At 38.1% G+C, this 27,815-nt stretch overlaps 1 protein-coding gene across 2 annotated transcripts in view; it reads left to right on the forward strand.

The window, feature by feature from the left end:
* ntn2 (netrin 2) overlaps window positions 1–21,918 on the forward strand; it is a 58,483-nt gene extending 36,565 nt beyond the window's left edge. The window contains exons 3-7 of one of the 2 annotated variants that reach the window (XM_028041555.1): window positions 1,100–1,288; window positions 9,426–9,575; window positions 13,967–14,020; window positions 19,296–19,370; window positions 19,909–21,918. In XM_028041555.1, coding sequence (XP_027897356.1) covers window positions 1,100–1,288; window positions 9,426–9,575; window positions 13,967–14,020; window positions 19,296–19,370; window positions 19,909–20,288 — 848 coding nt within the window. In that variant the 3' untranslated portion in view covers window positions 20,289–21,918. The remainder of the gene's footprint in view (window positions 1–1,099; window positions 1,289–9,425; window positions 9,576–13,966; window positions 14,021–19,295; window positions 19,371–19,908) is intronic. The other variant, XM_028041565.1, reaches the window with a different exon arrangement.
* The last annotated feature ends 5,897 nt before the right edge of the window (window positions 21,919–27,815 follow it).

The raw sequence follows: 27,815 nt of genomic DNA on the forward strand, positions 1-27,815 counted from the left end.
AGTAACTAGTTACATTTACTCAATTACATTTACTGGAGTAACATTTTTGAAAAGAAAATCACTTTTAGGAGTATTTTTTACTATACTGTACTTACAAAATCTTACCAAGTACTTTTGATCTACTTTCTAGTCCAAACATCTTAGTACGCTTGAAATGAGACAAACTTAACTTAAAAGTAACTTTTTCTGTAAGATATAGAGGCTTATTTAAAGTAAATAATTCCTTATTATTGATGAAAAAGTTCCATTGGCAGATAAATTAACTTGTAACATGGAACAAATGTTTTATTAGTGAAATAATCTGCCAGTGGAACTAGAACTGGGGGGTTGCTAGGTAACGGCTGGGCTTCACTGGGGTTGCTAGGTAACGGCTGGGCTTCGCTGGGGTTGCTAGGAAACGGTGCCAGTGGAACTAGAACTTTTTCACCAGTATTAAGGAATTATTTACTTAAAATAAGCCTTTATCTCTTGCTAAAAAGTTACATGTAAGTTAGTTTTGTCTTAGTTAAAGTGTACTAAGGTATTTGAACCAGGAACTGGACCAAAAATACTTGGCACAATTTTGTGTTTTTGTAGTGAAGTATCGCTACTCTTACTTGAGTAATTTTATTTTGAAGTACCTTTAATCTTATTCCAGAAAAATTTCTGTATTTTCTTCCCACTGAATGAAAAACAAACATGTTTTGATCAAAACTTCACCACACACAGAGCTGCAGTTTCTGTTAAAGTTTTGTGAGTTTTATATAGAAAAAAACTGATTTGGAAAAATATTATTTCGTCCGTTTTTGTTATTTTTTTATTTCTTACATGAATTATTGTCATCTTGGCCCTTAAAATACCAAAATTTCCACTTAACTTTATATTTTGGTCCATCTGATGATGTAATTTTTAAATATTAAATGATTGATAATTTGATCAGTTACTCAGCACTTTTTACCAAATACTTTTCTACTCTCACTTGTGTAATTTCCTGGACATCTATTTTACTCTTAATTGAGTAAAAATATGTTGAGTTATTGGTCCTCTTACCTGAGTATAATTTTGGGTCCTCACCTCTGTGAACTCGTGCATGAATAAAACTTTCCTCCTGTCTTCGCAGCGTGCAACTGCAACCTCCATGCTCGCCGCTGTCGTTTCAACATGGAGCTGTACAAGCTGTCGGGAAGGAAGAGCGGCGGCGTCTGCATGAACTGCCGTCACAACACAGCCGGACGCCACTGCCACTACTGCAAGGAGGGGTTCTACCGGGATATGGCTCGACCCATCAGCCACAGGCGCGCCTGCAAAGGTAACAACGAAGAACCTGCTTTCATGACGAATTCATGACAGTTTACACTGCAAAAACACAAAGTCCTTCCAGGTATTTTTGGTCTAGTTTTAGTTCACTTGAAAAAAGAAAAAACTAACTTACAAGTAAATGTTTAACAAAATATAGAAGCTTGTTTCAAGTCAGTAATTTCTTAATATTGATTAAAAAACAATTAGATACATTGGCAGATTATTTAACTTATAACAAGATATTTTTCCTATGTTGAGTTAAATAACAGAAAACACATTAGTGTTAAATTATTGACTTTAATTCTTTATTAAGTCAATGATTTTTGATTAAGTCAATAATTTAAAAAAAATTGACTTAAAACAAGCTTCTTTATTTAGTTTTGTCTTATTTCAAATATAAGAAATTTGTATTTGAAATTAGACCAAAACATTTGTAAGACTTTTGCAGTGTGGAGCATTTTAGTTGTTTAATTTATCTTCACTTATATTAAAAGTACATAATGCAGCCATTTAAAATAATAAATAAATGAAATGCAGATCAGTAATTTTAATGCACCCTCTGAGTTTTTCTGGTGCAAGAAAACGTGTAAGCAGGCCTCTTCTGTCAGAACGTCTTCCAGCTCCAGAACCATCAGTTCAGCTCAGGAAAAAACGAGAGAGCAGAACATCGCACCCGGATGAAATCACTGCTGAAAGCAATGTACCAGCCTCTCATGGTCTGTTTTATGGTTGTTACTCATCTGCAGCACGACGGAAACTGACGGTGGAGCTGCAGAAACTAAAAGAACGCAGCCAGTGAGGAAACAGTGCAGGAGAGACGTTTATGTTTACTGCTAATGAGGCTTGATGAGATGAAGTGACGTTCGAGCGACATTAAGAGAACGTTTATTGTGATCAGAATCCAGTGTCAGTCATTATTAAAGTAGCCATGTTGTCGTTCATGTTCCCTTTAAGCTAACTTTGATGTTTCACTGTAAGTGAAGTTGTAAAACAAAAACAGCCAAATGAGACGTCCTAACTCTGTTAATACTCATAATAATCATGTCAGCGCTGAAGAACTTTAAGAGGAGCAAGATGCTAAAGAGTAATGGAAAACATATGCAGCCATGGTAACTTTCAATAAAAAAATAACAGCATGTCTGATTTGGCATACTGTTGCACTTAGAATTAAATTGATACTATGCCTAAAGCTTCCCTGGCTTCCCCATCAAATGTTCCCCCCATAACCTCACACACCACATAATAGTATCTTTTCACCGCGGCATCTCTCATGGAAAAAATGCATTTTACTAGTTCGCATTTACAGAGAATATGTTTTTCAGCCAGATATTAGGCTGGAGGCTTTGCAAAAATAACACCGGCTTCCTGAACCTGATGCTCTGCAAAATGTTTGAATAAACAGCAGAGAAGAAGAGTTTTTCACCCTGCTGGTCCTTATCAAGGTGAAAAAACTCCTGCATAAGAAGACAGATTTAATTAGAGAGAGCAGCAACTCTTACGGGGTCTACACTGCAAAAAACGCAAAGTCTAACTTTGAATGTAAATATCTTAGTATATTTGAAATAAGGAGAAACTAACTTATAGGTAACTTCAGTAAGATATCGGAGCTTGTTTAAGTCAAAAATAAGTCTTAGTTCCACTGCACTGCAAAAACACAAAATCTTACCAAGTATTTTTGACCGAGTTTCCAGTGCAAATATTTCAGTCCACTTGAACTAAAACAAAACTAACTTATACGTAACTTTTCAGCAAGATATAGGAGCTTGTTTTTAGTAAATAACTCTTGAGTATTGATGAAAAAGTTCTAGTTCCATTGGCAAAATATTTCACTTATAACATGGGGAAAATGTCTTGTTACAAATGAAATAATAAACTAGAATAAAAAGGAATTATTGATTCTAAAAAAGCTACTTGTAAGTTAGCTTGGTCATATTTCAAATGTACTAATAAATTTACAATAGAAAATATACAAAAATACTTGGCAAGATTTTGTGTTTTGTCCGCTGGATGTTACTACTGGCGGAAAAGAAGAAGTCAACAGGAAGTAGTTAGGAAGAAGTTGCCATATGATTTCCAATGAACAGCCTTACTCACATGTGATTTTAATAGTTTTTTTATTTAATGGAAACAGTAATTGTGTTTCTCATCATCAGCAGAATAGCAACAAAGTGGAAACGCAGCTTCTGCCTACAGATGTCTGTTTTCACCAGTAAGCTAGCATAAAGCTGCGAACTGGTAAACGATTAATCTGGAGCCATTTTTGGTAATGGCTCCAGATCTGACTGAAATGTAAGTTGGAATATCTCTAAAGCGCCTGACGGTCAGTCTGACTCAGTGGCTGATCAGAACCATGGCCTTCAAGGAGCGCTCATTTGCGTCAGCCCTCCTTTTCATCTCCAGCTCAACAGATGTTTCATAACACCGGCGGCTCCAACACTTCTGGCTTTTTCATGCCCTGACTCACCGCAAACCTTTAACACCTTTGTCTTTTCCCACTGAATCCCTCGTTTTATCCTCTGACTCTCACTGGTGTCTGTGCTTTATGTCGTGATTAAAGTCGGAGGTATGGCTAAAGTGTCAGAACTGGAAGAGGACAATAAAACGCAGGTGTCTTCTGTGGGAAAGAAAAGAGACAGACTGGTGTGTTTCTGTTTCTGATTAAAGTTAGAATAGAGAGCTGAGAAGGGAGTTCGCTCTCTGGGTGTTCAGACTTCTCACACATGCAGAAAAGATGCACGCTAAGATCTCAAAGGGCACCAATTATGCAAAATTCCTATTTTGCATGTTTTTGTAACTTATCAGCCAGATATGGACCCATTACAGCGTGACGTCATGCACATCAAATCCCGCCTCCATCTCCCTGCTGGAGGGCAAAAAGCTGCTTGCTAGCAATAGCTAGTGGAAGCTGGCTAGTTTTAGCTGTTAAGTTATGAATATGATGTGCTAAGTCTTAAATGTACGCCTGATGTATAAAGATTTGTGTTATTAATTGTCAACACTATAACAACTATTGTACATAACAAGGTCAGTAAAATGTTTTAATTAAGAAAAAAATAGCAAGGGAGAAGGAAGTAGTTCAGTTATGCTAGCTTGACTATGAGAACCTTAACATGTAGATGTGATGAGGAATTTTGTGTTTTGGTTCAGTTAAAAAAAAAACACAATCTAAACACCAACTCTGACAGATCATCAGTGGTCAATTAGCTAATCGACCACCGATTGTTAGCTTAGTGTTAGCTTAGCTGATAGCAGCGTAGCTAATTTACCACAACAATCACTTATTAATAATCACAAAATAAACATCAAGCCTGAAAACATGAAAACATAAAACTGTAACAGACTGAATGTTCTGTTCTCTGTGTGGGAAATGTTTGAGTGTTTTTGTCTGTTGAATCCTGAAACATAAAGTGGCGTTGTTGTCAGTTGCTATGGCAACGAGTCCGCGTCTAGCATAGGTGACACAGAGAGCGAGAAAAAAAGTGGTTTTGAGTCAATATGCTAACAAATTGACATTAGCGAATGAGAAACGACTTAATGACTCAAAGTCGTTTCCAGAAAAGGTGAATGGATAAATGGTGAGAAAAAAATGGCCGAAACTTCAGTCACATTTTTGGAATAGTAAAGCAGTTTAAGATCATCAGTGAGACCCGTCAAGTCCCTCTAAGGAAGACAGATGTATTTTCCTAAAACTGTATATTTTCATTAAAAAAAGAAAAAACAGAATTCAAATTTAGACCAAAGGACAAATTAAAATAAGATCAATTCTACCTTTTTTGGTTACAGTCAGCATCACATTAGTTCTGAATCATTTTCAAGTGAAATAAGATTTTGAACTCGACACCAGACAAGTTTGTGTTTTTGCAGTGCAACCATCAGCAGTTAAAGTTTTCCCACTTTGCCTCTCAACATCTTAAAAATGTAAAACAACAACATGCAGAGAAAACTCTCTATGCCACCAGTCTGGCAGTATTTCAGATATTTAAAACAAAAAATAATAAATTATTTATATTGGTTGATATAAAACGCTGATATCGTAAACAGCAGTAATCTGCTGAAACAAAACAAACGGCGGTCGAGTCGGTGCCTCTTGTCACGTTTGTTTCACATCTCCTTAACCGGCACAGACCCGGACTCACAAAAATCCAGAAAAAAGGAACGGTGAGCCAGCAGCCGTCCCACCCAGACTCCAACGTATCTGGCCGTTTGCAGAACAACGCGGACGTTGAAAAGGGAGGAGTGTGTGCGCCCAACATAACACACATCGTGTTTACGGTTGATGTTCTTGTGCTGATCGCCGTGGAAACAATGGCCTGTCAGTGCTTCGCTGCAAGTCTCTGCAGGCAGGAGAGACCAACATGGAGGAGCATCTTCCGGATCGAGTAAACCGGGTTTGTCCCCAGTTTTAGAAACATCATTTTATAGACGAGTAAACATGCAGTTGAATTGTTTGCGATTAGAACAACTTAACTGCGTTTTAATGACCCTGCAGCAGCTGCCACTGACAAATCATCGACTTTAAATGCCAGAAACCTCCACCGCAGGTTTACAGGCGGAAATGTTAGGATTGATATGCATTTCCAACTGGTTTCTGGTGTTGTGGCTGTGCAACACAGCAAAAACACGACATATTACCGAGTATTTCTGGTCTAGTTTCGGGGAAATGTCTCACTACACTTGAAATAAGACAAGACTAAGAAATTTTAACTAGAAACTAGCAAAAGATACTTGCCTACTTACCTACAAGTTACATTTTTGTTTTAAAAAATATGTTTGGTAAGATTTTGTGTGTTTGCAGTGGAATCACTGGCAGCTGCTTTAAGTGTTACTGCACTGCAAAAACACAAAAACTTTCCAAGTATTTTTGTTTAGTTGTTTAGTCTCTTGTACAAATATCTACACTTGAAAAAGACAAAACTAACTAAAAGTGTAACTTTTCAGTAAGATGTAGGAGCTTGTTAAGTCAATAATTCATGACCAGTTCTACTTGCAGCGCATTCACTGGAAACACTGGAAAAATGTCTTTTGAATGAGAAAATCAGGCTGTCACTGCTACATTTTTTCCTCAATATAAATGAATTATTAACTCTAAACAAGCTGCTATATCTTGCTGAAAAGTTACTTGTAAGTTAGTTTACTCTTATTTAAAGTGTTCTGAGAGATTTGCACTAAACTTAGACCCAAACTACTTGGTAAGATTTGTGTTTTTGCAGTGCAGTAACACGTTTGTCAAAGGCTATGGTTTCCTGGTGCGGCCTGCAGAACTGAAGCAGAGCGTTGGGGGGTTGAATACATCCTGATTTATAGCTTCAAATAGAAAACAATCACTCTGACACCTGTGGACCGATTAGCCCTGCAGGAAAAGGCAGAAGTGTTTCTGAAGATCTGGGCTGCAGTTAATCTTTCCCTACCCTGTCGCCAGATGCACACAATCATTGCCGGGTCAGAGTGGGCCATTTAAAACCCCGCCGGCCCCCATCAACAGATGGTATAGTCCTCTGCTTTTGTTGTAGCAGCTAACAGAGAAGCGAGAGGCATGCGAAGGCGCTGGTTGTGTTATGTGGAGAGAAGAAGCTGTGGCATGTCAGCAGACGCCTTTTCCTGCAGTCCCATATCATTCACTGTTTGATTACAGGGTTTCCCCCCAAAATGTAACGTTAGAGTTACGCTTTTTTCTGTTTTAATATAAATTTTGACAGTTACAAATTTTATATGAGTGTATGTTTCAAAAAAGTCCCCGAGAATGAGAGGAAAGATGGTTCAGACTAAAAGGGACATTGAGTAAATGACGCCAAAGAACTCAGATAAAAAGTTTCTTTATATGCACTGCTTTGATGTGCTGTCTAGAACAGAACAAAAGTACAGAAATATAATATTTGCACTGTATTTTTTCATGGTTTCCAATGCAAATATCCAAAAATCCTTGGTAAGATTTTGTGTTTTTGTAATGCAATTAGACATAAAGCAGCTGCCAGTGATTTCACTACAAAAACACAAAATCTAAAAAGTATTTTTGGTCTAGTTTCTATTCCAAATATCTTAGTACACTGGAAATAAGACAAAATTAACTTATGTTACTTTTCAATAAGACATAATTGCTTGTTTTAAGTGAATGGTTTCTTAATATTGATGGAAAAAAACTCTAGTTTCACATCTTGTTAGGAACTGGAACATTTTTATCAATGTTGAAGAATTATTGACTCAAAGGAAGCTCTTATATCTTGTTGAAATAAATTTTGTCAAGATATTTGCACAAGAAACTAGACAAAAATACCTAGTAAGATTTGTGTTTATGCAGTGTAGATGTGAAAAGGTGATGGAGACAAACACAAAGTGTAATTAATATCAATTAGTAATTCCAAAGGAAGCAGATTAAAAATGCACACCACACTTTTTAGATTTTGTTTGTTAAACAACAAATGCCCTATTTGGTGACAGTTCCGTTGGATTTTGTTTATTCTGTGGAGCCACGAGAGGCTGAATGTTTCCCATGTTTCCCTCACTCTGATGAGTGGCTCTCTCCCTCTTCCTGTCATCCTCTGCGCTCTCTTGTAAATATCTGTCAAAGTGCTTCTGACCAACACCTTGGATCATGTATCCAACAACTCCTTTGTGCCAAAAACGCCTCTTTTTGGATAAAGTAGCTTAAATAAACTAGCCAGAACTAGAAAAGCGATGGAAAGTGTTGCCAAGGCGAGGTGAGCGTGTTGCTGTTGGCATTTGCCAGGCATGGGCCGAGTTTTCGGGAAGTGATGAAATAACGCAGCATGTGTCACCAAACGGAGTTAAGGAGAAAGGAAATAAGCAGAAACGGGAGATGAAGATGCATCATCGCGTTTGGGTTTCCCATTAATATTCACCCACCAGTTCCACACAAAAGACTATTATGGGGAGTTTCTTATCATTTTCAGGAAGTGAAAAGCAAAAATTCACAACTGTCCTGAAACATAAAAAATACAAAATATATTAAAACCAATCCAGTTTTAGTTCTGTGAAGACCAAAAGCATTAAAGGTGATCTATAATGTTTCCCTGAACAGGTGAGGAAAGGACTGTGGGCAAAACAAAACATGTTCGTGACATTTTTCACAAAGTAAAGAGAGTTTAGTCTGGCTCTTTCAAAATGCTGCAAAAAACAAACATCTGACCAAGTATTTTTCTCTAGTTTCTACAGAAAATATTTTAAGACAAAACTAACTTATAAGTAGCTTTTCAGCAAAACACAGGAGCTTGTTTTATGTAAATAAATCCTTAATATTAAAGATAAACTACTTCCATCTGCAGATTATTTCACTTTTAACAAGTAAATGTGTTTTATTAAATGTCTGTTTAACAAGTGGAACGATCACCTTTTCACCAAGGATTTACTGACTTGAAACAGGATTCTACATGTTGCTGAAAAGTTGCATTTTTGGTTTTGTCTTATTTCTAGTGCAGACATTTTCACCAGAAACACACAAAAATATTTAATAAAGTTTGTGTTTTTTGCAGTGAATGAACTCTTTTAGGGCGTTTGTCACTTTAAATCCAGATAAGCTGCTGCTGGCCACGCCCACCAAATCAACGTTTACACTCACAAGTGAAAATAGCTGCAAACAGATGAACAATTATACATCCGTACATGTTTAAAAAGCATTGATGGAGCCTCCTGCACAACCAGCCAGAATCCAGCAAGTGGTTTCTGGTGGTAGGTCAACAACAAAACACTTTGTCCTTTCCAAAGTGGGAGTTTCTTCAGCAGCCATTGTACAGTGCATACAGCGGGAAAACCAGCTGACAAAAAAACATGTTGGAGCTCCGTTGGGTTGCTAGGTAACAGGTGGAATTCTGCTGGGGTTGCTAGGTAACGGGGCAGTGCCTGCTGATTTGTGACGTTACATTATGGACATTTTTAAAACAACCTATTTTCCAGACACCAAAAAACATGAACTTAATGCCAAAAAATGTCTGGGTGAATTATTTAAGTGCTTATGGTTTGTTTAGGAGCAGTAGAAACCCAAATGGATGTCCAAAAACCTGCAAAATGTAAATTATAACTCCCCTCTATATGTGAAACACAGGAGTTTGGCAGCAAATTCAACCAGCTAGTTTGAATATTTTGTTTCTGTCTCTATAATAACACTCTCCCTCCCCCTTCACACCCACCCCCAGCATGTGACTGCCACCCTGTGGGCGCCGCAGGCAAAACATGCAACCAAACCACCGGCCAGTGTCCCTGCAAGGACGGCGTCACCGGCGCCACCTGCAACCGCTGCGCCAAGGGCTACCAGCAGAGCCGCTCACCTGTGGCCCCCTGCATCAGTGAGTGATGAATACACACGCCAACACACACACACACACCAGTCACACACGTCTGTAACCATTCAGTTTTTATAGATTTCCAGTGACTCTCTGAATAAAACCTGTAGTAATTAACACAAACTGTTGTCAGGAGTGTAGAAGACCTGCAGGTTTGAGCAGAAACATGTACAGAAATAAAGAAAAGTGTTGCTGATTTCTGGAGAGTCACTGCACTGCAAAAACACAAAATCTCACCAAGTATTTTTATTTTAGTTTCTGGTGAAAATATCTTTAAAATGAAAACTAACTTACAAGTAACTTTTTTAGCAAGAAATAGAAGCTTGTTTTATATTAATAATTTGTAAATGTTGATTTAAAAAAAGTTGTAGTTCCACTGGCTGATTATGTCATTTGAAACATGGGAAAATGTTTTAAGTGAAATAATCTGCCAGTGGAACATTTTTCTACAATATTTTCAAATTATTGATTTAAAACAAACTCATGTCTTGCTGAAAAGTTACTTGTAAGTTTTGCCTTACTTCAGGAATGCTAAGATATATTTGCACTAAATGTTCGACCAAAAATATGTAAGATTTAGTTTGTAGAAAGCTAGAACGCACACTGCAAAAACACAACATGTTACCACGTATTTTTGTTCTAGTTTTTAGTGGAAATAGTTTAGCACACGTGAAAAAACAACAACTAACTTTTCAGCAACATATAAGAGGTTCTTGTAAGTAAATAATTCCTTAATATTGATGAAAAAGCTCTAGTTCCACTGGCATCGTTACCTAGCAACGCCAGCCAAGCCCAGCCCGTCGCCTAGCAACCCAGTTCTAGTTCCACTGGCAGATTATTTCACTTATAGCAAGACATTTTTCCCATGTTGTGATTTAAAATAAGGTCCTGTTTCTTGATGAAAAGTTACTTTTCGGTTAGTTCTGTCTTATTTAAAGTGTACTATGATATTTCCACAAGAATCTAGACAAGAAAATACTTGGTAACATGTTGTGTTTTTGTCATCCCAATCCATAACAGCTGCCACTGTTATTCCACTCTCTTGTAGTGTGTGTGTTTTCACTCTATATGCAGTAGATTTGGTGTTTAATTTCCTGTGACAAACGGGCGTGTGTGTGTGTGTGTGTGTGTCCTTGTGGGCTGTGAGTTTCACCAGTGGCCTGGCACACACAGCCATGTGTAAGTGAGGGCAGCTCCCCGCCACACTGAGCGCCACATTGCTGGCTCTGAGACTGGAGCGGGGCCCCGCCCGGCCTCGCAGCGGCACGGTGCCGCAGGCTGCCACGCTGCTCCTCTCACACGCTGCCCTGCAGCAGATGGCAGATGGGCATGAAGGGGAAGACGACTGCGGACACGGATGGTCAACTACACATGACTCTGAGTGACACTGATCTGTCCGGGAAAGGGAAGGAAACCAGTACATGTGTGTTTGTAGTCTGGTTTTCTGAAGCAAAATGCATGGCTGGATTTATTGCAGAGCCAGACAATGGAGTGTTTCTACATTTTTTAATGTTGCAACCACTTCAATGTGTTTTATTGGGATTTCACTGCAAAAACACAAAATCCTACCAAGAATTTTTGGTCTAGTTTCTACTGCAAATATCTTAGTACACTTGAAGTAAGACAAAACTAGCTTACAAAGTAACTTTTTCATCAAGATATAAGAGGTTGTTTTAAGTCAATAATATTGATATTGATTATTAGTTTCATTGGCAGATTATTTCATTTATAACATGAGAATAATGTTTTGTTATCAGTGAAATAATTTGCCAGTTTATCAATATTCAATTATTGCTCCCATATCTTGCTAAAACGTAACTTTTATGAGCAACATTGATGTTACTGTATGTTTGTTGTCATGAACAGGCCTGTCACAATAAACAATAAATCAATTAATCACATGATAAATGAAAAGAAAGATTTATCATTTCTTTTTCTCTCTTTTTACCAAAAACTGGCTTATAAAAGTCTTCAGTCTATATATACTAAAAATAATAAAGATGTTGTGTTTTTGCAGTGTGGCTTCTTTTGCAGGGAACAGTTCTCATTATCAGCATTGACTCCTGTCGTGTATTTTCCTTTTTTTTCTTTATTTAAATGGTCTCATGATTGTCATTTTTGCCTCCTGAGATTTCCGTTTCCCAAGACAGAAGACAGACCCACTGAGAGGCCAATTAGTATGAAGGCAGCAGCTCATATCCAAACCATCCTTTCATCATCTGTCCGTCTGCACAAGACGAGGCGGTGACGGCTCGGGGACTCCGAGCGGCCGCAGCATCTGCTCCTGGCGGCCGCCACAAAGCCTCCGCGCACCTTGTTTGTTTTGGTTGGCAGGGTGTCCATAATTTTAAAGAGACAACTGCTGCGTTGCCTCAATACAGCTTTCCAAGAACAAAACCCCGCCCAACACACACACACACACACACACACACACACACAGGACTGAAAACCCTCAACCTAATCATAAGCAGATCCGCCAAGCCGGCGTTCCGGTAATTCTGTATTAGGGTAACAGCGGTGTTAGCATTAGCATTTGTATTGGGAGGTTGCATACGATTAGAGGTCCAGGAGGAATTCCAACGCGCCGCCAGCGAGGGGGCGGCGTCTGCCTCAAGATGCCCCGCGCCATCTGTCCGTCTGTCCAAACGGGGAGATTACGCCGCAGAGTTAACCCGGCATCTGCTGGGGGCATCGGGATGTTTTCTCCTCAGGGGGGATGAGAGAGGGGCAAAAACTGAAGAAGGGTGGCAAACTTCAAGCTGCAGTATGTAACTTTTATTAAAATGTTTCCATGTCATGACAGTTTAATATGAGGCAGATGATCTGTGGAAAAACTGATGTCACCTGCCTCCTGTCTGAGCTAATGTTGCCGTCTGAAGAAACAACCCTAAAACAACCAATCAGAGCCAGGAGGAGGGGCTTAGCGCTATCATTCAAGCTCATGTACTCACTGCTAAATGTGCTAATGGAAGAGAACAACCGTTTCGCTGCCGTCACCAGTGGCTATGCTAACTAGCCTTAGCATTCATGAAAGGGATAGCAGGGATCAATCAGTCACGGTTATTTCTGTAGCACATTTCAGCAACAAGGCAGTTCAAAGAGCACAATAATTAAACATTACATTTTTCCAAATTCATTACAAATTAAAATGTTGATTAATGTTTCATTGACAATGTTTCAAAAGCAGCAGGGTTGCTGCTTCTCCATGTTTGGTTCTGCATCCAGAACCAGAACCAGAAGACCTGAGAAGTCTGGAAGGTTGAAATGACAACAGATCTTTAATTGTTGTGGAATGGAGAGAGAGGGATGAGAAGCACCACACAGAGCTTGATTGACAGCGCTAAGACCCGCCTCCTGGCTCTGATTGGTTGTTTCTAGTTGGCACTGGGAGAAGACAAAAAAACTGGATTTCTTTCACACATTATCTGTCTTATACTGTCGCTTCAAAAAATATGTTACATAAAAATTACATACTGCAGCTTTAAACTGCCGTTTCATCTAAATGCTTAGTCTTAGAGTTTTCCAGCCAGATAGCCCGGTAGTTTCGGTTCCACTGGGGACCAAAACTGCAGCATTTGTTACATTTTCAGCTGCTGTGGTTCTGTTTCACACTGCACTGAGTCAAACCAACCAAACTAATTTAAAAACCTATTCCGCTCCTCGCCTGTGGGGGCGCTGAAGAAGACACTGAGCGCAACTTCCTTCTTCACCAAATGTAAACAAAAATGTAGCAGCGTCAGATTTAACGGAGGATTTTTCTTTTGTCTTTGGCAAAAAACCACGAGGAATTTCTCCCGCTACACTGCTAAACACAAAATCATACCAGGTATATTTTTTGTCTAGTTTCTAGTATGAATGTCTTAGTAAACATGAAATAATATGATACTAACTTACAAGTAACTTTTAAGCAAGACATAGGACCTTGCTTAAGTAAATAATTCCTTTACATTGATGAAAAAGTTCAAGTTCAAGTGGTAGGTAGATTATTTCACTTATAACGTGGGAAAACGTAGAGTTACGTAAAATAATCTGCTAATCAATATTAAGAAATTATTAAAACATCTCCTATATCTTTAAAAAAAAAGTTACTTCTAAGTTAGTTTTGTCTTTTTTCAAGTGTATTAAGACATTTGAACTGGAGACCAGACCAAAAACAGTTGGTAAGGTTTTGTTTTTTTGCAGTGTAAGTCGACAAGATTCAACCAATAAGTGTCATTCTGTCAGAATCAACCTGAGAAAGAAACAAACTGATGAAAACATATCAGAATCCAAACTGTGTGTCTCTGATTATCTCCGTCTGAAACGGCTTGCTTGTTTTTTGTGTGTTTTCTGTATCTGCATGGATGTTTTCACGCTCTGGATCTGCATTCATTTGCGCCTCCTGTGTGTTTCAGAAATCCCGGTGGTCAACCCCACAGCTGCGGTGAGCAGCACGGAGGAGCCAGCAGGTTAGCGTAGCCGCTCTGCACCTCACCCATGAGCGCCGCTGCTTTACGAGAGGAACAAAAACATATTTCTCAACCTTTCTAGACATGACTTTTAAGGTGTGGAATAAATATTAAGGCAGGGCGGGTCTGGATGTTTGAAGTTATGAGAGCAGCGGGGACGGCAGGATTTTTCCATTGTCTTAAAACTCCGACTGCTCGGCCCTGGAGCGAGCGAAGGCGTGCCGCCAGCCGATTGGCTGCAGTCGTGATTAGTTACGGTATCGAGGGGAAGTTGGGAGTTCTGAGGTGTGAAAAGAGACTTGGCAAATGACTGGGGGGAAATATGTTCAGTCACTCCCTCTGACTCTCCAGCTTAGGCTCTGGTCAATTACCCAGTCCTTATTTTTCATGCAGTGGCTGTTTGCTTTGAACGGCAGTGGCGATTTGGAAATGTTGATTCGTTAGTTGATTTATAGCATATATCATCACTCAAACTGCGGATTATGCCCCCCTCCCCACTCCGTCACCAGAGCTTTTTTCGAAGCATAACAGTTATTGTTTTTACATCCCTCTGCTTCTAAAACATTATACTTATTTTTTAAATCAGTAACTGTCAAGTTTTACTTCTCAGCTCGGTTCAAACTTTTGATTTGTGCTTTCTTGCGTTTCAAGAGCAACACTTAAAGAGTTCAAGGCATATTTAATGACTAGATACCTTGGATGAAGTTAAAAGCTGAACTTGGAATCATAAACAAAAGACACATTATTATATAACTACAGAAGAGTAACATAAAATGTTTCCCAATCCTTATGCAGTACAGTCTAATGTTACCATGCAGCTGTTCATCTAAAACCTGATTTTAATATTGGTAATAATGCTTATGAAATAAATCCCTTTAAGGCAACAGCTCAGATTCTGGATGGATCACAACTTTTCTCTTAACATTCAAACTAAAATTAAGCTTCAAGATTGATTTATGCTCATTCAATTCAGTTTAGTTCAGTTTTACAAACAAAGAAAAAACATAAAAATAATTTAAATGCAATCACACATTCATCAAAGGTGCTCTATACAAAACATGTTAATTACATTTTTTCACAAAATCATTCTGCGATAATATTTGCATCTGTTTTAGGGCCTCCTGTCACTTTAAATCTAAATAAGTTGCTGCTGGCCACGCCCCCCCCAACTCAACGTTTACACTAGCACCTGAAAATGGCTGCAAACAGATGCGTAATTATACAACCGTACATCTTTGAAAAGCAGAAGTCGAGCCTCCTGTAAAACCAACAGGAATGCAGCAAACAATTTCTGGATGGTTATTCAACAACAAAAACATTTTGTCTTTTCCAGGAACTCAACTTGAGTTGCTAGGTAACGGGCGGAATTCTGCTGGGGTTGCTAGGTAACGGTTCATTGCCTGCTGGTTTGTGATACTTCATAATAAAATTACTAAACTAAAAGTAGCCATCCATAAAATTACTGAGGTAAAAATTATTTGAGAAGCCTACTCAAGTACTTATCAAACATTTAATATTTAAAAATTACATCATCAGATGGACCAAAACATGAAGTTAAGTGGAAATTTTGGTATTTTAAGAATGAAAACAACAATAATTCATGCAGATAATAAAACAAATCACAATCAGGCAAAAGAATATTTTCCAAATCAGTTTCTTTCAAATAAAAAATGTATGAAACTTACATAAAAACTGCAGGTGTGTGTCTGTGTCTGGTGAATTTTTGGTTAAAACTTGTTGTTTTTCATTCAGTGGGTTGAAAATCCAGAAGTTTTATTCAAGTAAGAGTAGATATACTTCATAATGAAATTACTGCAGCAAAAGTAAAATGTACAGCGTAATAAAAATATTAAAAGCTTTTTTTAAAAAGTTACTCAAGTAAATGCAACTAGTTATTATCCAACTCCGCCTTCACCCAACCTTAAATTTAATTAACAGTGTGTTCCTTACAGTCAGATATTTAAATAAAAGTAAATGATCTTCCCTTTGTTTAATCGCCAAGTCAAATTCCAGATTTTCCAGAGTTTCCAAGGTTCAGGAACCCCATATCTGGTCGTTTTAGATTTAGCGACCAAACAATGGGGGCAGCTCAGTCCTGTTTACTTCTTCCTTGGGAAAACGTTAAAGAGTCTAAGAACACAAGTCACTGATTGTCAATTCATCCCAGCTTCTTCGAAACAAACCAGAAAATTCCCCCATCCTTCTTCTTCCTAAACTACTGGACGAAAAGCCTCACCATCAGCAACCCATAGCTAACCCCAACGTTTTGTGTGAGGGGCGGTGGGCGCCATTTGTCCTTGTCACGGCGCAGTGAAAGGGGGATCTCTGGTTTCCAGTTAGGGTTTCCTTCTGGGTCATTGGCTGATTCTCCATGAGCTCTAACAGGTGAAGAACCAGCAATAAACTTCCAGTCATGGGAAAACACTGCTCAGACTAACTAAGGGAGGGCTGTCCAAAGTGCGGCCCGGTGGCCTTTTGTGGGCCTTGGACTGATTTTGTGCGGCCCCCAACTGCAATTCGAAAATTATACAAATTTGGCCTTTAGATGGAGACTTTTAACTTTTGTGACTAATCTCAGAAATTTTCTAGAAAACTTGGGAATTTTCTACACAAAGTTGAGAAATTTAATTTATGATATTAATTAAAACATTTTATATTTTTTTCCAAGGAAATTTCTGATTACTCACAGAATTTCAGACTGTTTTGGCAGAAGTTTACTGGTTTTTTTTTATAATGGCTCTAACATGGCGCAGTAGGTCTTGCATGTTTGAAAGAAAGATTTCTGGTTTTTAGTTTCTTTTGGGCTCGATTGAATAATTTTATTTTCACTAATAAAAACAGGATTTAGGTCACTTTGTTTCAAAATATTTGCAATATTTAGCCAAGTTTAAGAAAGAGTAACAGCTGATTTTGGTGCAGCAATGTTGGATTTTCAGTAAAAGTGTCTGGATAAACTCGGTTTTATCTTTTGTTATAACTTAGTTATAAAAACACGAATACTTTGTTTTGTACTTTACATTTATCTGTGTAAGGAAATAATGTTGGTAACAATTTTACCCTGATTACAAATGAAAAGTCTCCATCTGCATCTACAGAACAGATCTGTATCATTTCTGAATTGCAGTTGGGGGCCACACAAAATCAGTCCAAGGGCCACAAATGGTCCCCGGGCCGCACTTTGGACCCCATACCCTCCAAACATCTATGTCTTTACTTCCGACTTCCTCAGCGCTGCTTGTTCCTCCTTTTCTTCAGCTAATGAAACCTGCAGCATTCATGGCCAAGTCTGCTTGGTCATTTTATGGCCTCTTTGGCCCTCGGTTTCTTCCTCCTATTTAGTCATTTCCTCCAAACACGGTCAGACCAACTCCCTTACATTTGAGCATCGTAAAAATCCTTAATTTCTACTACTTGAAAATATGATTCGATTTTGTTTTTCTTCTGTTTGGAATATAACGGTCCTAGTATTTTCATTTTGTTTGCTAAATGATGGTGCAAAGTCATTTTCCTCTTAGCAGCTTTAGTCTGAATTCCTGCCTCAGGTTGAAGAAATGTTTCCTGGTAAAAAAAAAAAAAAAAAACAAACTTACACAAGGTCCTGCATAAGTCTGAAGAAGTTAATTCAGTAAATCCCTGGTATTCAGAGAAACGCTAGCTGCTAGCTGCTAGCGGCATTTCCATTAAAGATGTGCGCAAATCTTTGTCACTATTCTGCAGATGTGGTTTTAAAAGTCTCCTCATGTACCTCCTCCTTATGCTAACATGACTGAACTTAGCGCTTTAGCATTAGTTTCTACAACATACCATGTTGGGATATGTTGGGATAGCATGTTAGCATTAGTTGAGCTAATGTTTATGATTAGCCATTTAGGGCTAAAAGTTACTAATATTAAAATATTAATAAAACGCTACACTAATCTGACTAAAATAGACTCGTAAAATGAAAAAAATGTGCAGTTATCTTCTAATATTTTGAAATCTCCCAAACGTTGAGTTATTTATAAGGTTTCAGTTGAAATAAGTGAAGTGAAATTTTAATTATTTACAAAATGAAGTGACAAACTGAAATGTGAAGCTTTCCTAATAATCATCCACATCTCTTACAGAGGACCAGCGCTTTGAATATTATTTTTGCAACATGATGGCATTCATCCGTTTTAAAAAAAAAATGCATTCAGTTATGTTTCTTATCAGTTTCATCTCTGGCATTTCCTCTGCTCTTCCTGTGTTGATAGAAAATGTCTTTTGCAATCACACAGAGAATCGGCGCTCATATCGTTGAGTGGACAAAATAAATATTTCAGGATTTCTAGAAAACAAACCTTGGGAAATAATTACATGCATGTGCTCTGGAGCCTTTGAAGGGTATTTTTTTCATCTGAATGAACTCATCAGGAAATTTATTCATCCACGAGGAATGGTGTACACAGTCATAAGTGTCAGCTGCAAACTATATTGAATAACTTTGTCATTTAATTTCTTCAAGTTCCCTTAAATTAATAAAATCTGGATCAAAGTGGTTCCAACAGAACAAGATTTATGTTGGGGAAAACCGTTAAATCAACAAATAAACTGACTTTGAATGTCACAATGATAACTATAACTATACAGGCAAGCCAAGCGAAAATGGTAAACAGACGATTCACCCATCGCGTAGTCCGAGTCATCAGCCGAAGCGTTTCCTCACTGCAAAAACACAAAATCTTACCAAGTAATCTTGGTCAAGTTTTTAGTGCAACTACAATATTATACTTGAATAAATAAAACTTGTTTTATTTTTCAGCAAGATATAAGAGCTTGTTTTAAATAAATGATTTCTTAATATGAATGAATTATAACATGGGAAAAATGTCTTGATAATAGTGAAAAAAATCTGCCAGTGGAACCAGAACTGGGTTGCTAGGTAACAGCTGAACTTGGCTGGGGTTGCTAGGTAACGGCTGAACTTGGCTGGGGTTGCTAGGTAACGGCTCCAGTGGAACTAGAACTATTTCGCAAATATTAAGGAATTACTGACTTTAAACAAGCTCCTATTTGTTGCTGAACTTGCCAGTTAGTTTTGTCTTATTTCAAGTGTACTGAGATATTTGCGCTAGAAACTAGATAAAAAAAATGCTTGTAAGATTTTGTGTTTTCACTGTGCTGTCACTGTAGTGATGCATTAGAGCTTAAAGATTTCAAGAATACATGTATGGCAGGTACTCGGTGAGTGTTGAGAGAACTTTAACAGTTGAAGTTTTATAAAAGTAAAAGTTGTTTGTCTTTGTTTTTGCAGATTGTGAGTCCTATTGTAAACCAGTGAAAGGAAACCTAAAGATCAACATGAAGAAGTACTGCAAGAAGGATTATGGTAAGAAAACACAACTATCAGCCAGAAGTTCACACACACTCATCATTGACACAATTCAATAATTTGTCACTTCAAAAACACAAAATCTTACCAAGTATTGTTAGTGCAAGTATCTTAGTACACTTGAAATAAGACAACAGTAACTTACAAGTATCTTTTTAGCAAAATAAAGGAGCTTGTCTGAGAGAATAGACTTTAAAATACTGTTCTTAGTTTAAAAATCACTGAACGGCTTAAAGATCTGCTGCTGTGGTATGAACCTTCCGGACTTCGCAGGTCTTCTGGTTCTGCTCTGCATCCAGAACCAAACAAGGAGAAGCAGCATTCAGCTTCTATGCTCCACAGATCAGGAACAAACTGAAATCCCGGCTGTTTAGAGTTGCTTTTGTACCACAATAAATGAAACGTCAATCAACATTTTGGTGTGTAACGACAGAATGCACAGAAAATATAATTTAACATTTTTGTGTACTTTGAACGGCCTTGTTGCTGAAATATGCTGTACAAATGAAACTTGATTGATTGATTGTTTCCTCAGCGGTCCAGGTCAACGTTTTGGACATGGAGACGGTCGGCGACTGGGCCAAGTTCTCGGTCAGCGTTGTGTCTGTGTACAAAAGCCGCGGCGAGCCCCTGAAGCGCGGCGACAACATCCTATGGGTACACATGAAGGACCTGGCCTGCAAATGCCCCAAGATCCAGATGAGCAAAAGATTCCTGGTGATGGGCGGCGCCGAGGGCGGCACGTCCCCGGCGGCGAGCCCGGGAGTCGGGTCTGGAGGGGGCGTCTCCGGACCGGAGCGAGTTGGCTTGGTGGCTGATAAGAACAGCCTGGTTATCCAGTGGAGGGACGTTTGGACAAGACGTCTGAGGAAGTTTCAGCGCAAAGAGAAGAAGGGGAAATGCAGCAAAGCGTGATCGGATCTTCCTGACCTCTCCATGACTGTTCCTCGCTCCCTCAACCCCCATCGCCTTTTTTTAATCAAGGGAACACTGCGCATACAAAAACAACTGCATGTACCTTCCATGTTTTATGGACCAATGTTTTTGTGTACATTGTATGATTATTCTACCTGTCTCTGTGTTCGATTGGTTTGTCTTAAAAAGGGACCAATAAAATGGGTTTGAAACGTTCAACACGTCGAACTCCGACCTCAAACTGGTGCGAGTGACCGTCTTCCGCCTCGTTGCTGTCGTACTTTACGTACCCCAGGCCGTAAAGTTGCGTCCTCCGCACTTTTCCAAGGACGTAACTTCACAGTGCTCACCACTTTCTGAGTTGGACTGATTTCAGCAACAGCTTGGCCCACTTACCGGACAGTCCGTTGGCCAACTCGCTCCGAGTCTTCACGTTCTGATTGGCGAACTGCACCTAAGAAACTTTTTGTCCCAAAAGGAACCAAGGGCTCCCTCAGCAGGGACGTTTCTCCCAGTTGTACCACCACCGCTGCTGCTCCTCATGTGGGATCTTTTTATCTACAACTTTGTGATGCTGTTGCTGATGACAGTTTTAATTTCTCACTTGAATTCTCGGCCAAGCCCTATCTTGATTTGCGGTCCGTCTATTTGGCAGAATGACCCTGTTTGTGCATGTGAGGCTGCGCCTCTTCACCGCTAGTCCCTCCAACACATCCTGACTCACGTGTTTGTTGTTTTTGGGGACAAAAGATGAAGTGACACGGACAAATGGCTGGAATTTCAAAACAATGCAACATTTCCAGAGATGTTTTTGCTTTATGGATAATGTCTTCCGCTGGTTGCCATCTTCCAGATGTTGCTGTTGACCAACGTAATTTTCATACTCTTTCAAGGTTTTAATGTGTCTGAAGACTGGCAGGCTCTGCTTTGCCAAAATAAGAGACTGAAACGAGAGTTTCTTTTCATGCAGTACAAAAATAGGAATTAGGCAGATAAATATCACAGCCATGTTTTTCTCCGTAGTGTATGATGACAACAAGAATGAGGCTGGAAACTTTTTAGCTCTCGCTGATTGTATTATGACATGAGAGGATCATATTCCATCTTTTTGTGCTTTTTTATATATATATTTGCATGTTTGTGGCTTCTTGCTAACGGTTAGCAGAGCGGGAGCTGAACCAATGTGAGTCTGAAGATCCAAAGGAAAACTTCCACCACGTGTTCACCCTGAGGCACAGCGTTGCCATTTCACTGCCAAATCATTACTTTCAGTTTTATATTCAATTAGAAATGTACAGCTACTCTCAAAATGTTTCCTGTTTCACTTCCTGAAGGAGATTGCTTTGAGCAGTAGATAAGAAATAGAGCGGATGTGAATATTAGAAGTATAGGTCACGACTGTTGAGGTTCTGGGATCAGTTGGTTTTAAATCCAGATTATTGATCATTTACCATCTGAAAACAACTTTATCTAAATATATATCACGTTTTATGCAAACAGTATTTTATGAATCATCAAACTTTCATCATGTTTCCGTTGGGCAGTTATTGAGAAAAAAACTGTTTACACAGAAACATGAGGTTGGAGGCGGTGCAACGCCAATGACCTTCCTGAGTGAAACATTTACTGAGATTAGAACATTTCCTATCAGTCTGACAGTCTGATATAAAACTAAAGTTGATGATTAATGAATCACCAAACTTTCATTATGTTTAATTTGGGCGAGAACGAAGCCTGAAAGGTATGGAGGGCCATCTGTAAAGTCAAAAAATTAACAGCAATAATTTGATAAAACCAAACCAAATATTTAGTTTAAAACCTAAATATTTAGCTTCAACATAAATATTCTGATAGCCAGCTAAATATTTAGTTTGAGACTGGATATTTTAATCTCAAATGTAACTAAATGTAAATATTTAGTTACATTTAGTGTGAATGTAACTAAATATTTACATTCAAACTAAATATTTAGCCCAGATATTAAACTAAGATAAATATTTAGTTTGAAATATTTAGTGTGAAGCTACATATTTAGTTTTTACTAAATATTTTTAACTTTAACCTAAATATTTAGCTCAAGGCTAAACATTTATTGTAAACTAAATATTTTGTTTGAAACTAAATCCATTATATTTAGTTTGAAATATTTAGCTCAAAGCTAAATATTTAATGGAAACAAAATATTTTTGCTTGGATATTTCTTGGAAACTACATTTTTAGCTATAACGCTAATTAAATATTAGCTTTATAGCTAATATTTAATTATAATTATATAATTATAGCTATAATTATATAGCTATATTTCCTTTTTATAGCAGAAAATGCTATAAAGCTAATTAAATAGCTTGTGAGCTAAATATTTAACTTGATGAAAAATATTTTAACTTGGTAGCAAAATATTTAGTTTGATGCTAAATATTTAGCTTGGTGACTAAATATCCAGTTTAGAGATAAATATTTAGATTTTCACCTAAATATGAACCTGCTAATTAAATATTTAGTTTGAAACAGTGACATTTATAACTGAATGAATAACTTCGTGACAATATGACTGAAAAATGAATCCCCATTTTAAATAATCCAAATTATTGCTGTTAATTTTTAACCGTGTAAATCTACAAACTGCATCTCATGACAGAAAATGCCCACAATCCTCTAAACTTGGTGATTTGTTTGGTTTGTAGGATCTGTAAGGAGTTTTACTGTGGTCTGATTGTTTTCCTCTCCAGAAATCCCAAACAATCCGTTACAGATCATATCTAGTCACCATATATCTGATCTGACTGGTATCACAGATGTTATCTGAAGGATTTTTGGATCTTCCTGCTGACGTTCAAAAACACCCAAACCAGTTTCCACTCACCCACCGTGGGAAAAAAACAGAACAAAATAAGTATTGAGGTTTATGCTAGTGCTGTTCCCATGCTCTGCTCACACTGAAGGAATTTCACAAAAATGCGGAACCAAACCGTCAATTTTTCATCCGTTGGTTTTCCTCCGCGCCTGTCAGGCAGGTGGAGTTACAGTAGCAGCTAGCAGCCGTCTCACTGCACCACTTCAGGTCCACTTGACACATTTTGATAGCCTGTCAAACACTTTGAGGCCCGTCTGGAGAGGCACTGCAGACTTCTCAAAACCTTTTTTTTTCCAGGACATCTGAACTAAATTCCTTCGTTTTTAAGTGCTTGGAAAGTTAGAGTGAGTCCGTTGTGAATGTGGCTCAGCGAGCCTCACAGGGAGATTCCTCCTTTTGTTTTACATTAACAAGCCTGGCAGCTTGGCAGTGATACTGAGGCAGCGTACTTTGTTTATGCCCTTTCGCAGGATTTATAGCATCCACATGCGTATGCGTGTGACTTTGTGTTTAATTAACCCCTGCTGAGCAAACAAGTGTGCAGCGCCCTGTGAAGTATTCATACCCGTTCACCGTTTTCATATTTTGTCACGTTACAACCAGACTTTTATGGATTATATCAGGATTTTATGTGACAGACCAACAAAAACCGGCAGCTAATTGTAAAAAAAAAAGAAGGAAAAAAATACATAGTTCCCATCTGTAAGGTGTGGCAGGCTTTAATATTCAGCCCCCAGGAGGTAAAACTTTATTGGACCACCTTCAGCTGCTATTACAGCTCCAGATAAGGTGGCAAGGAGTTTTCAAGCAAACTCACACCTTCTTAAACCGGTTTATGCTTTTATGTAAACAATGTAGCTCTGGCTTCTTTCAGCAGAGGCCGCCTTACTTCACATCTAAAACTTAATCTGTCGGTAATGTTTTCCCACCTGAGTTGTGGATCTTTACAGCTCCTCAAGAGTTACCATGGGCTTTTTGGCTGCCATTCTGTTGGCAAAACTGCAAAAACACAAAATCTTACGGAGCATTTTTATCTAGTTTCTAGTGCAAATATATTAGTACACCTGAAATAAGACAAACTAACTTATAAGTAACTTTTTGCCAACATATAGAAGCTTTTTCTTTTTAGATCAATAATTCCTTAACATTGATGATAAAGTATTAATTTCACTTCAAATTATTTCACTTAAAACATGAGGAAAATATCTTGTTATAAGTGAAATAGTAAGCCAATGGAACTAGAACTTGGTCGCTAGGCGACGAGCTGGGCTTGGCTGGGGTTGCTAGGTAACGGCGCCAGTGGAACTAATTTATTTATTTTTTTGTCAATATTAAAGAATTATTTACTTAAACCAAGCTGCTATATCTTGCTGAAAAGTTATTTGTAAGTTTGTCCAGAGTTGCATAATAAGTACTTACATTTACTCAGTTACATTTAAGTTACATTTACTGAGCAACTTTCTTTTGGAAAAAAGTTACTTTTGGAAATATTTGATCAGTTACTTTGACTGAGTAATTTCTTGGACGGATACTTTTTATTTTTACTGAAGTAAAAATATGTTGAAGTATTGCTACTTTTACTTGAGGATAATGTTTTGGGTACTTTACCTCTCCTGGCTTTGTCTATTTCAAGTATGCTAAGATATTTGCACTAAAAACTAGACCAAATAGTACTTGCCTATAATTTGTGTTTTTGCAGTAAATATTAAGGAAATTCAAAAAAGTTAGATTTTTAAAAGCTGTTTTACAGATTAATGAACCGAACATGTAGAGGTGAGGAAAAAAGTCAGAACTTTGACGATAACTTCACTAAAAATGTTGAACTCTAAGTTCGAAAAGGTCTGGTTTGTGTGAAGGAGTCTGAATATTTGTGTGTTTCATTTGCTTGGCGCTTTCGGCTCGCTGAACGGCTCCTGCTTCTCGCTCACGTTGTAAATATGAACTGGGCCGCTCCCGTGTTGCCGTGGGACGGCTGATGTGTATGGATGTACAAACCAGATGATTATGGATGTTATATGGATGTAGAAACCAGGAACATATGCTTTTTTTGATTATGACCCCAGACATGGTTCGCTTGTTACGCAGAATGTATGCCTTTTCTTTGTCCAGACGACAAAACGCCCAAATGTAAATTGCTTTCAGGTGATCCATGTGAATGATTCCACACAGGATGAGAAGAGCCGCCATGTTCTGTAACATTAACGTCCTCAAGATGACGAGGTTTGAGTTTTCACTTGAATGTCTTCCCTGTGCATTCTTGAACCACTGACTTTTTCATCTAAATGGCAAAAAAAATAAATTATTAGTTAATGAACTGTGTTTGTGTTGGTTTACCATTGGAAAAGATGAAAGCATTGGGAAGCGTAAAGCGGTTTTCCTCCATGTTGAGCAAGAGGAAAACGTCTAAATAAATAAAAAGGAAACCAAACTCCTGAACCAGGCCAAAGCAGAAAACTCGTCCCTATTTTCCACCTTTTCCTTTTCCCACCTGCAGTGTCGTCTTTCCTCATCTCCCTGAGTTCCAGCATTCAGCTCCATCCAGCCCACTCAGGAAAAATTACAGGAAAGCAACAATTTATTATCACTGTCCCCCAGGTATGGCTGTCGTAAACACTGGAATTTTGCCTCTGCGTCAATTTTAGACATCCTGAACTTCCATCAGTTTTTCCAATTTTGTTTTTTCCAGGCCTGCAATCAAAATGGATTTCCAACCAGATTTAAAGAGAAACTAGCATTTTGCTGGTTTTTGTACTTTCATTTGGGTTTTTACTGCTTATAGAAACAAAACTATGCGCTTTAGAAAGAAAGAAATGCTAAAAACACCCAGCCATTTCTTGGCAATAAGTTAAAATTTTTGGTGTCTGGAAAATTTTAAAAACCTCTGGAATGTAACATTGCAAATCAGCAGGCAACAAGCTCTGCTTGCGGGGGTTACCAAGCGGGGGTTACCAAGCAACCCCCGCAAAATTCTGCCGGTTACCTAGCAACCCAACCTGAACTCCAGCATGCTTGGTCAGCTAGTTTTATCACTGTATACGCTGTACAATGGCTGCTGGAAAAGACAGATGCTTTGTTGTTGATTTTAACATCCAGAAAGTCAACAACAAGTGTAAACATTGAGTTGGGGGCGTGGCCAGCAGCAGCTTGATTAGATTTAAAGTGACAGGACGCCCTAAAACAGCTCAAAATAGGCAGAACTGATCAGAGTGAAATCTGATTATCAAAGAATGATTTTGTGCAAAAAATGTAATGAACATGTATAACAGGTCACCTTTCAGTGACTGCTAACTCCCGCATGCAGGTGGCAGTATTTCTTACTTCTACTGTCCTGAAGCCTCTGTTAGTCCCTGATCGATTTGCTGAGCAACAAAAAGTCACATTTGCCATCAAACATAATCGCAAATTACTTGCAAATATTTCTAAAGCACCTCCAGAAAATACGTGATTTTGATTTTTAAAAGATAAAAAATTTAATTACAAAATAATCATGAAATTCTACAGAGAGAGTTTTGTGTTTCAGTCTTCACCTCACTGTTTAAAACCTGTTTGGCTGTACAGGACTCCAGGTCAAGCCAAATACTTTCCATTTTTCCCTGTTTTCTATCCAGCACACGCACACACACACACACACACCAGGCAGTGGGCGACGGGGCTTACCAATCATGCTTTCATTTGTTGCCAAAGTACCTTGATTGGCTCTAAGTAAAGCCTCATTATCACCGCATTTTCCAGCATGATATCTCTTTCCTTCTAACGCCCGTTTCTTCAATACATTTCTCTTTTTTGCCAAATTCACAATTTGGCAAAAATTAATTTTGATTAATTAATCAAAATTAATTTGATTAATTCCCCTCAAGAATGTCTCTACAAATCACATTTCCTCAGAAGCAGAAGGAGCGCCATGTTTGTGGATGTGTGCAGGAGTCACCACATGAGAAACCACTGAAAAGCTTAAAACACGTGGAAAGAAATCTGCGCTGAAGCAGATCATAAATATTCATCTCTTTTCTCTCTCTCTCGTCTTTTTGTGAGAGTGAGAGCTGCTGTCCTCCTGGAGAGGCGCGTCTCCTTCTGAAACCGTAACATGCGTGACAATAACCGCATATGCAAACATCTGTCATCATTCAATCCATTATTTCTTTATTATTATTTTGACAAGCAGTTCAATGATTAGCTGGTTTTTTCCCTGTATCTCACTGTAAAAACAAGATCTTAAGCAATTTAAATTTAGGTCTACTTTCTAGAGCAAATATTGTAGTACACTGGAATTTAGACAAAACTAACCTATAAGTAACTCCCCATTAACTTATAGGAGCTTGTTTTAAGTTATTAATTCCTTAATATCGATTTTTTAAAAATAAATAAATAAATACTGGTTCCACTGGCAGATTTTTTCAGTTATGGGAAAATTATTTTGTTATAAGTGAAAAGATCTGCCAGTGAAACCAGTATTTATTATATAATCAATATTAAGGAATTATTGACTTACACAAGAGGATTAGTGCCACTGAAAAAAAAACTTTTTTCCCAGAATTATGAATTTTACTTTTTTTGCTGCAAAATTCTGGTGTTTTTTCTCAGAATATTTTTTATCGTTTTTTCTTGAGAATTCAGACTTTTTTTCTCAACACTTCAATTCTTTTCCAACTCTTTTCTCAGAATTCTGACTTTAA

Source organism: Xiphophorus couchianus, chromosome 2, assembly GCF_001444195.1.
Source record: "Xiphophorus couchianus chromosome 2, X_couchianus-1.0, whole genome shotgun sequence".
Classification (NCBI taxonomy): Eukaryota; Metazoa; Chordata; class Actinopteri; order Cyprinodontiformes; family Poeciliidae; genus Xiphophorus; species Xiphophorus couchianus.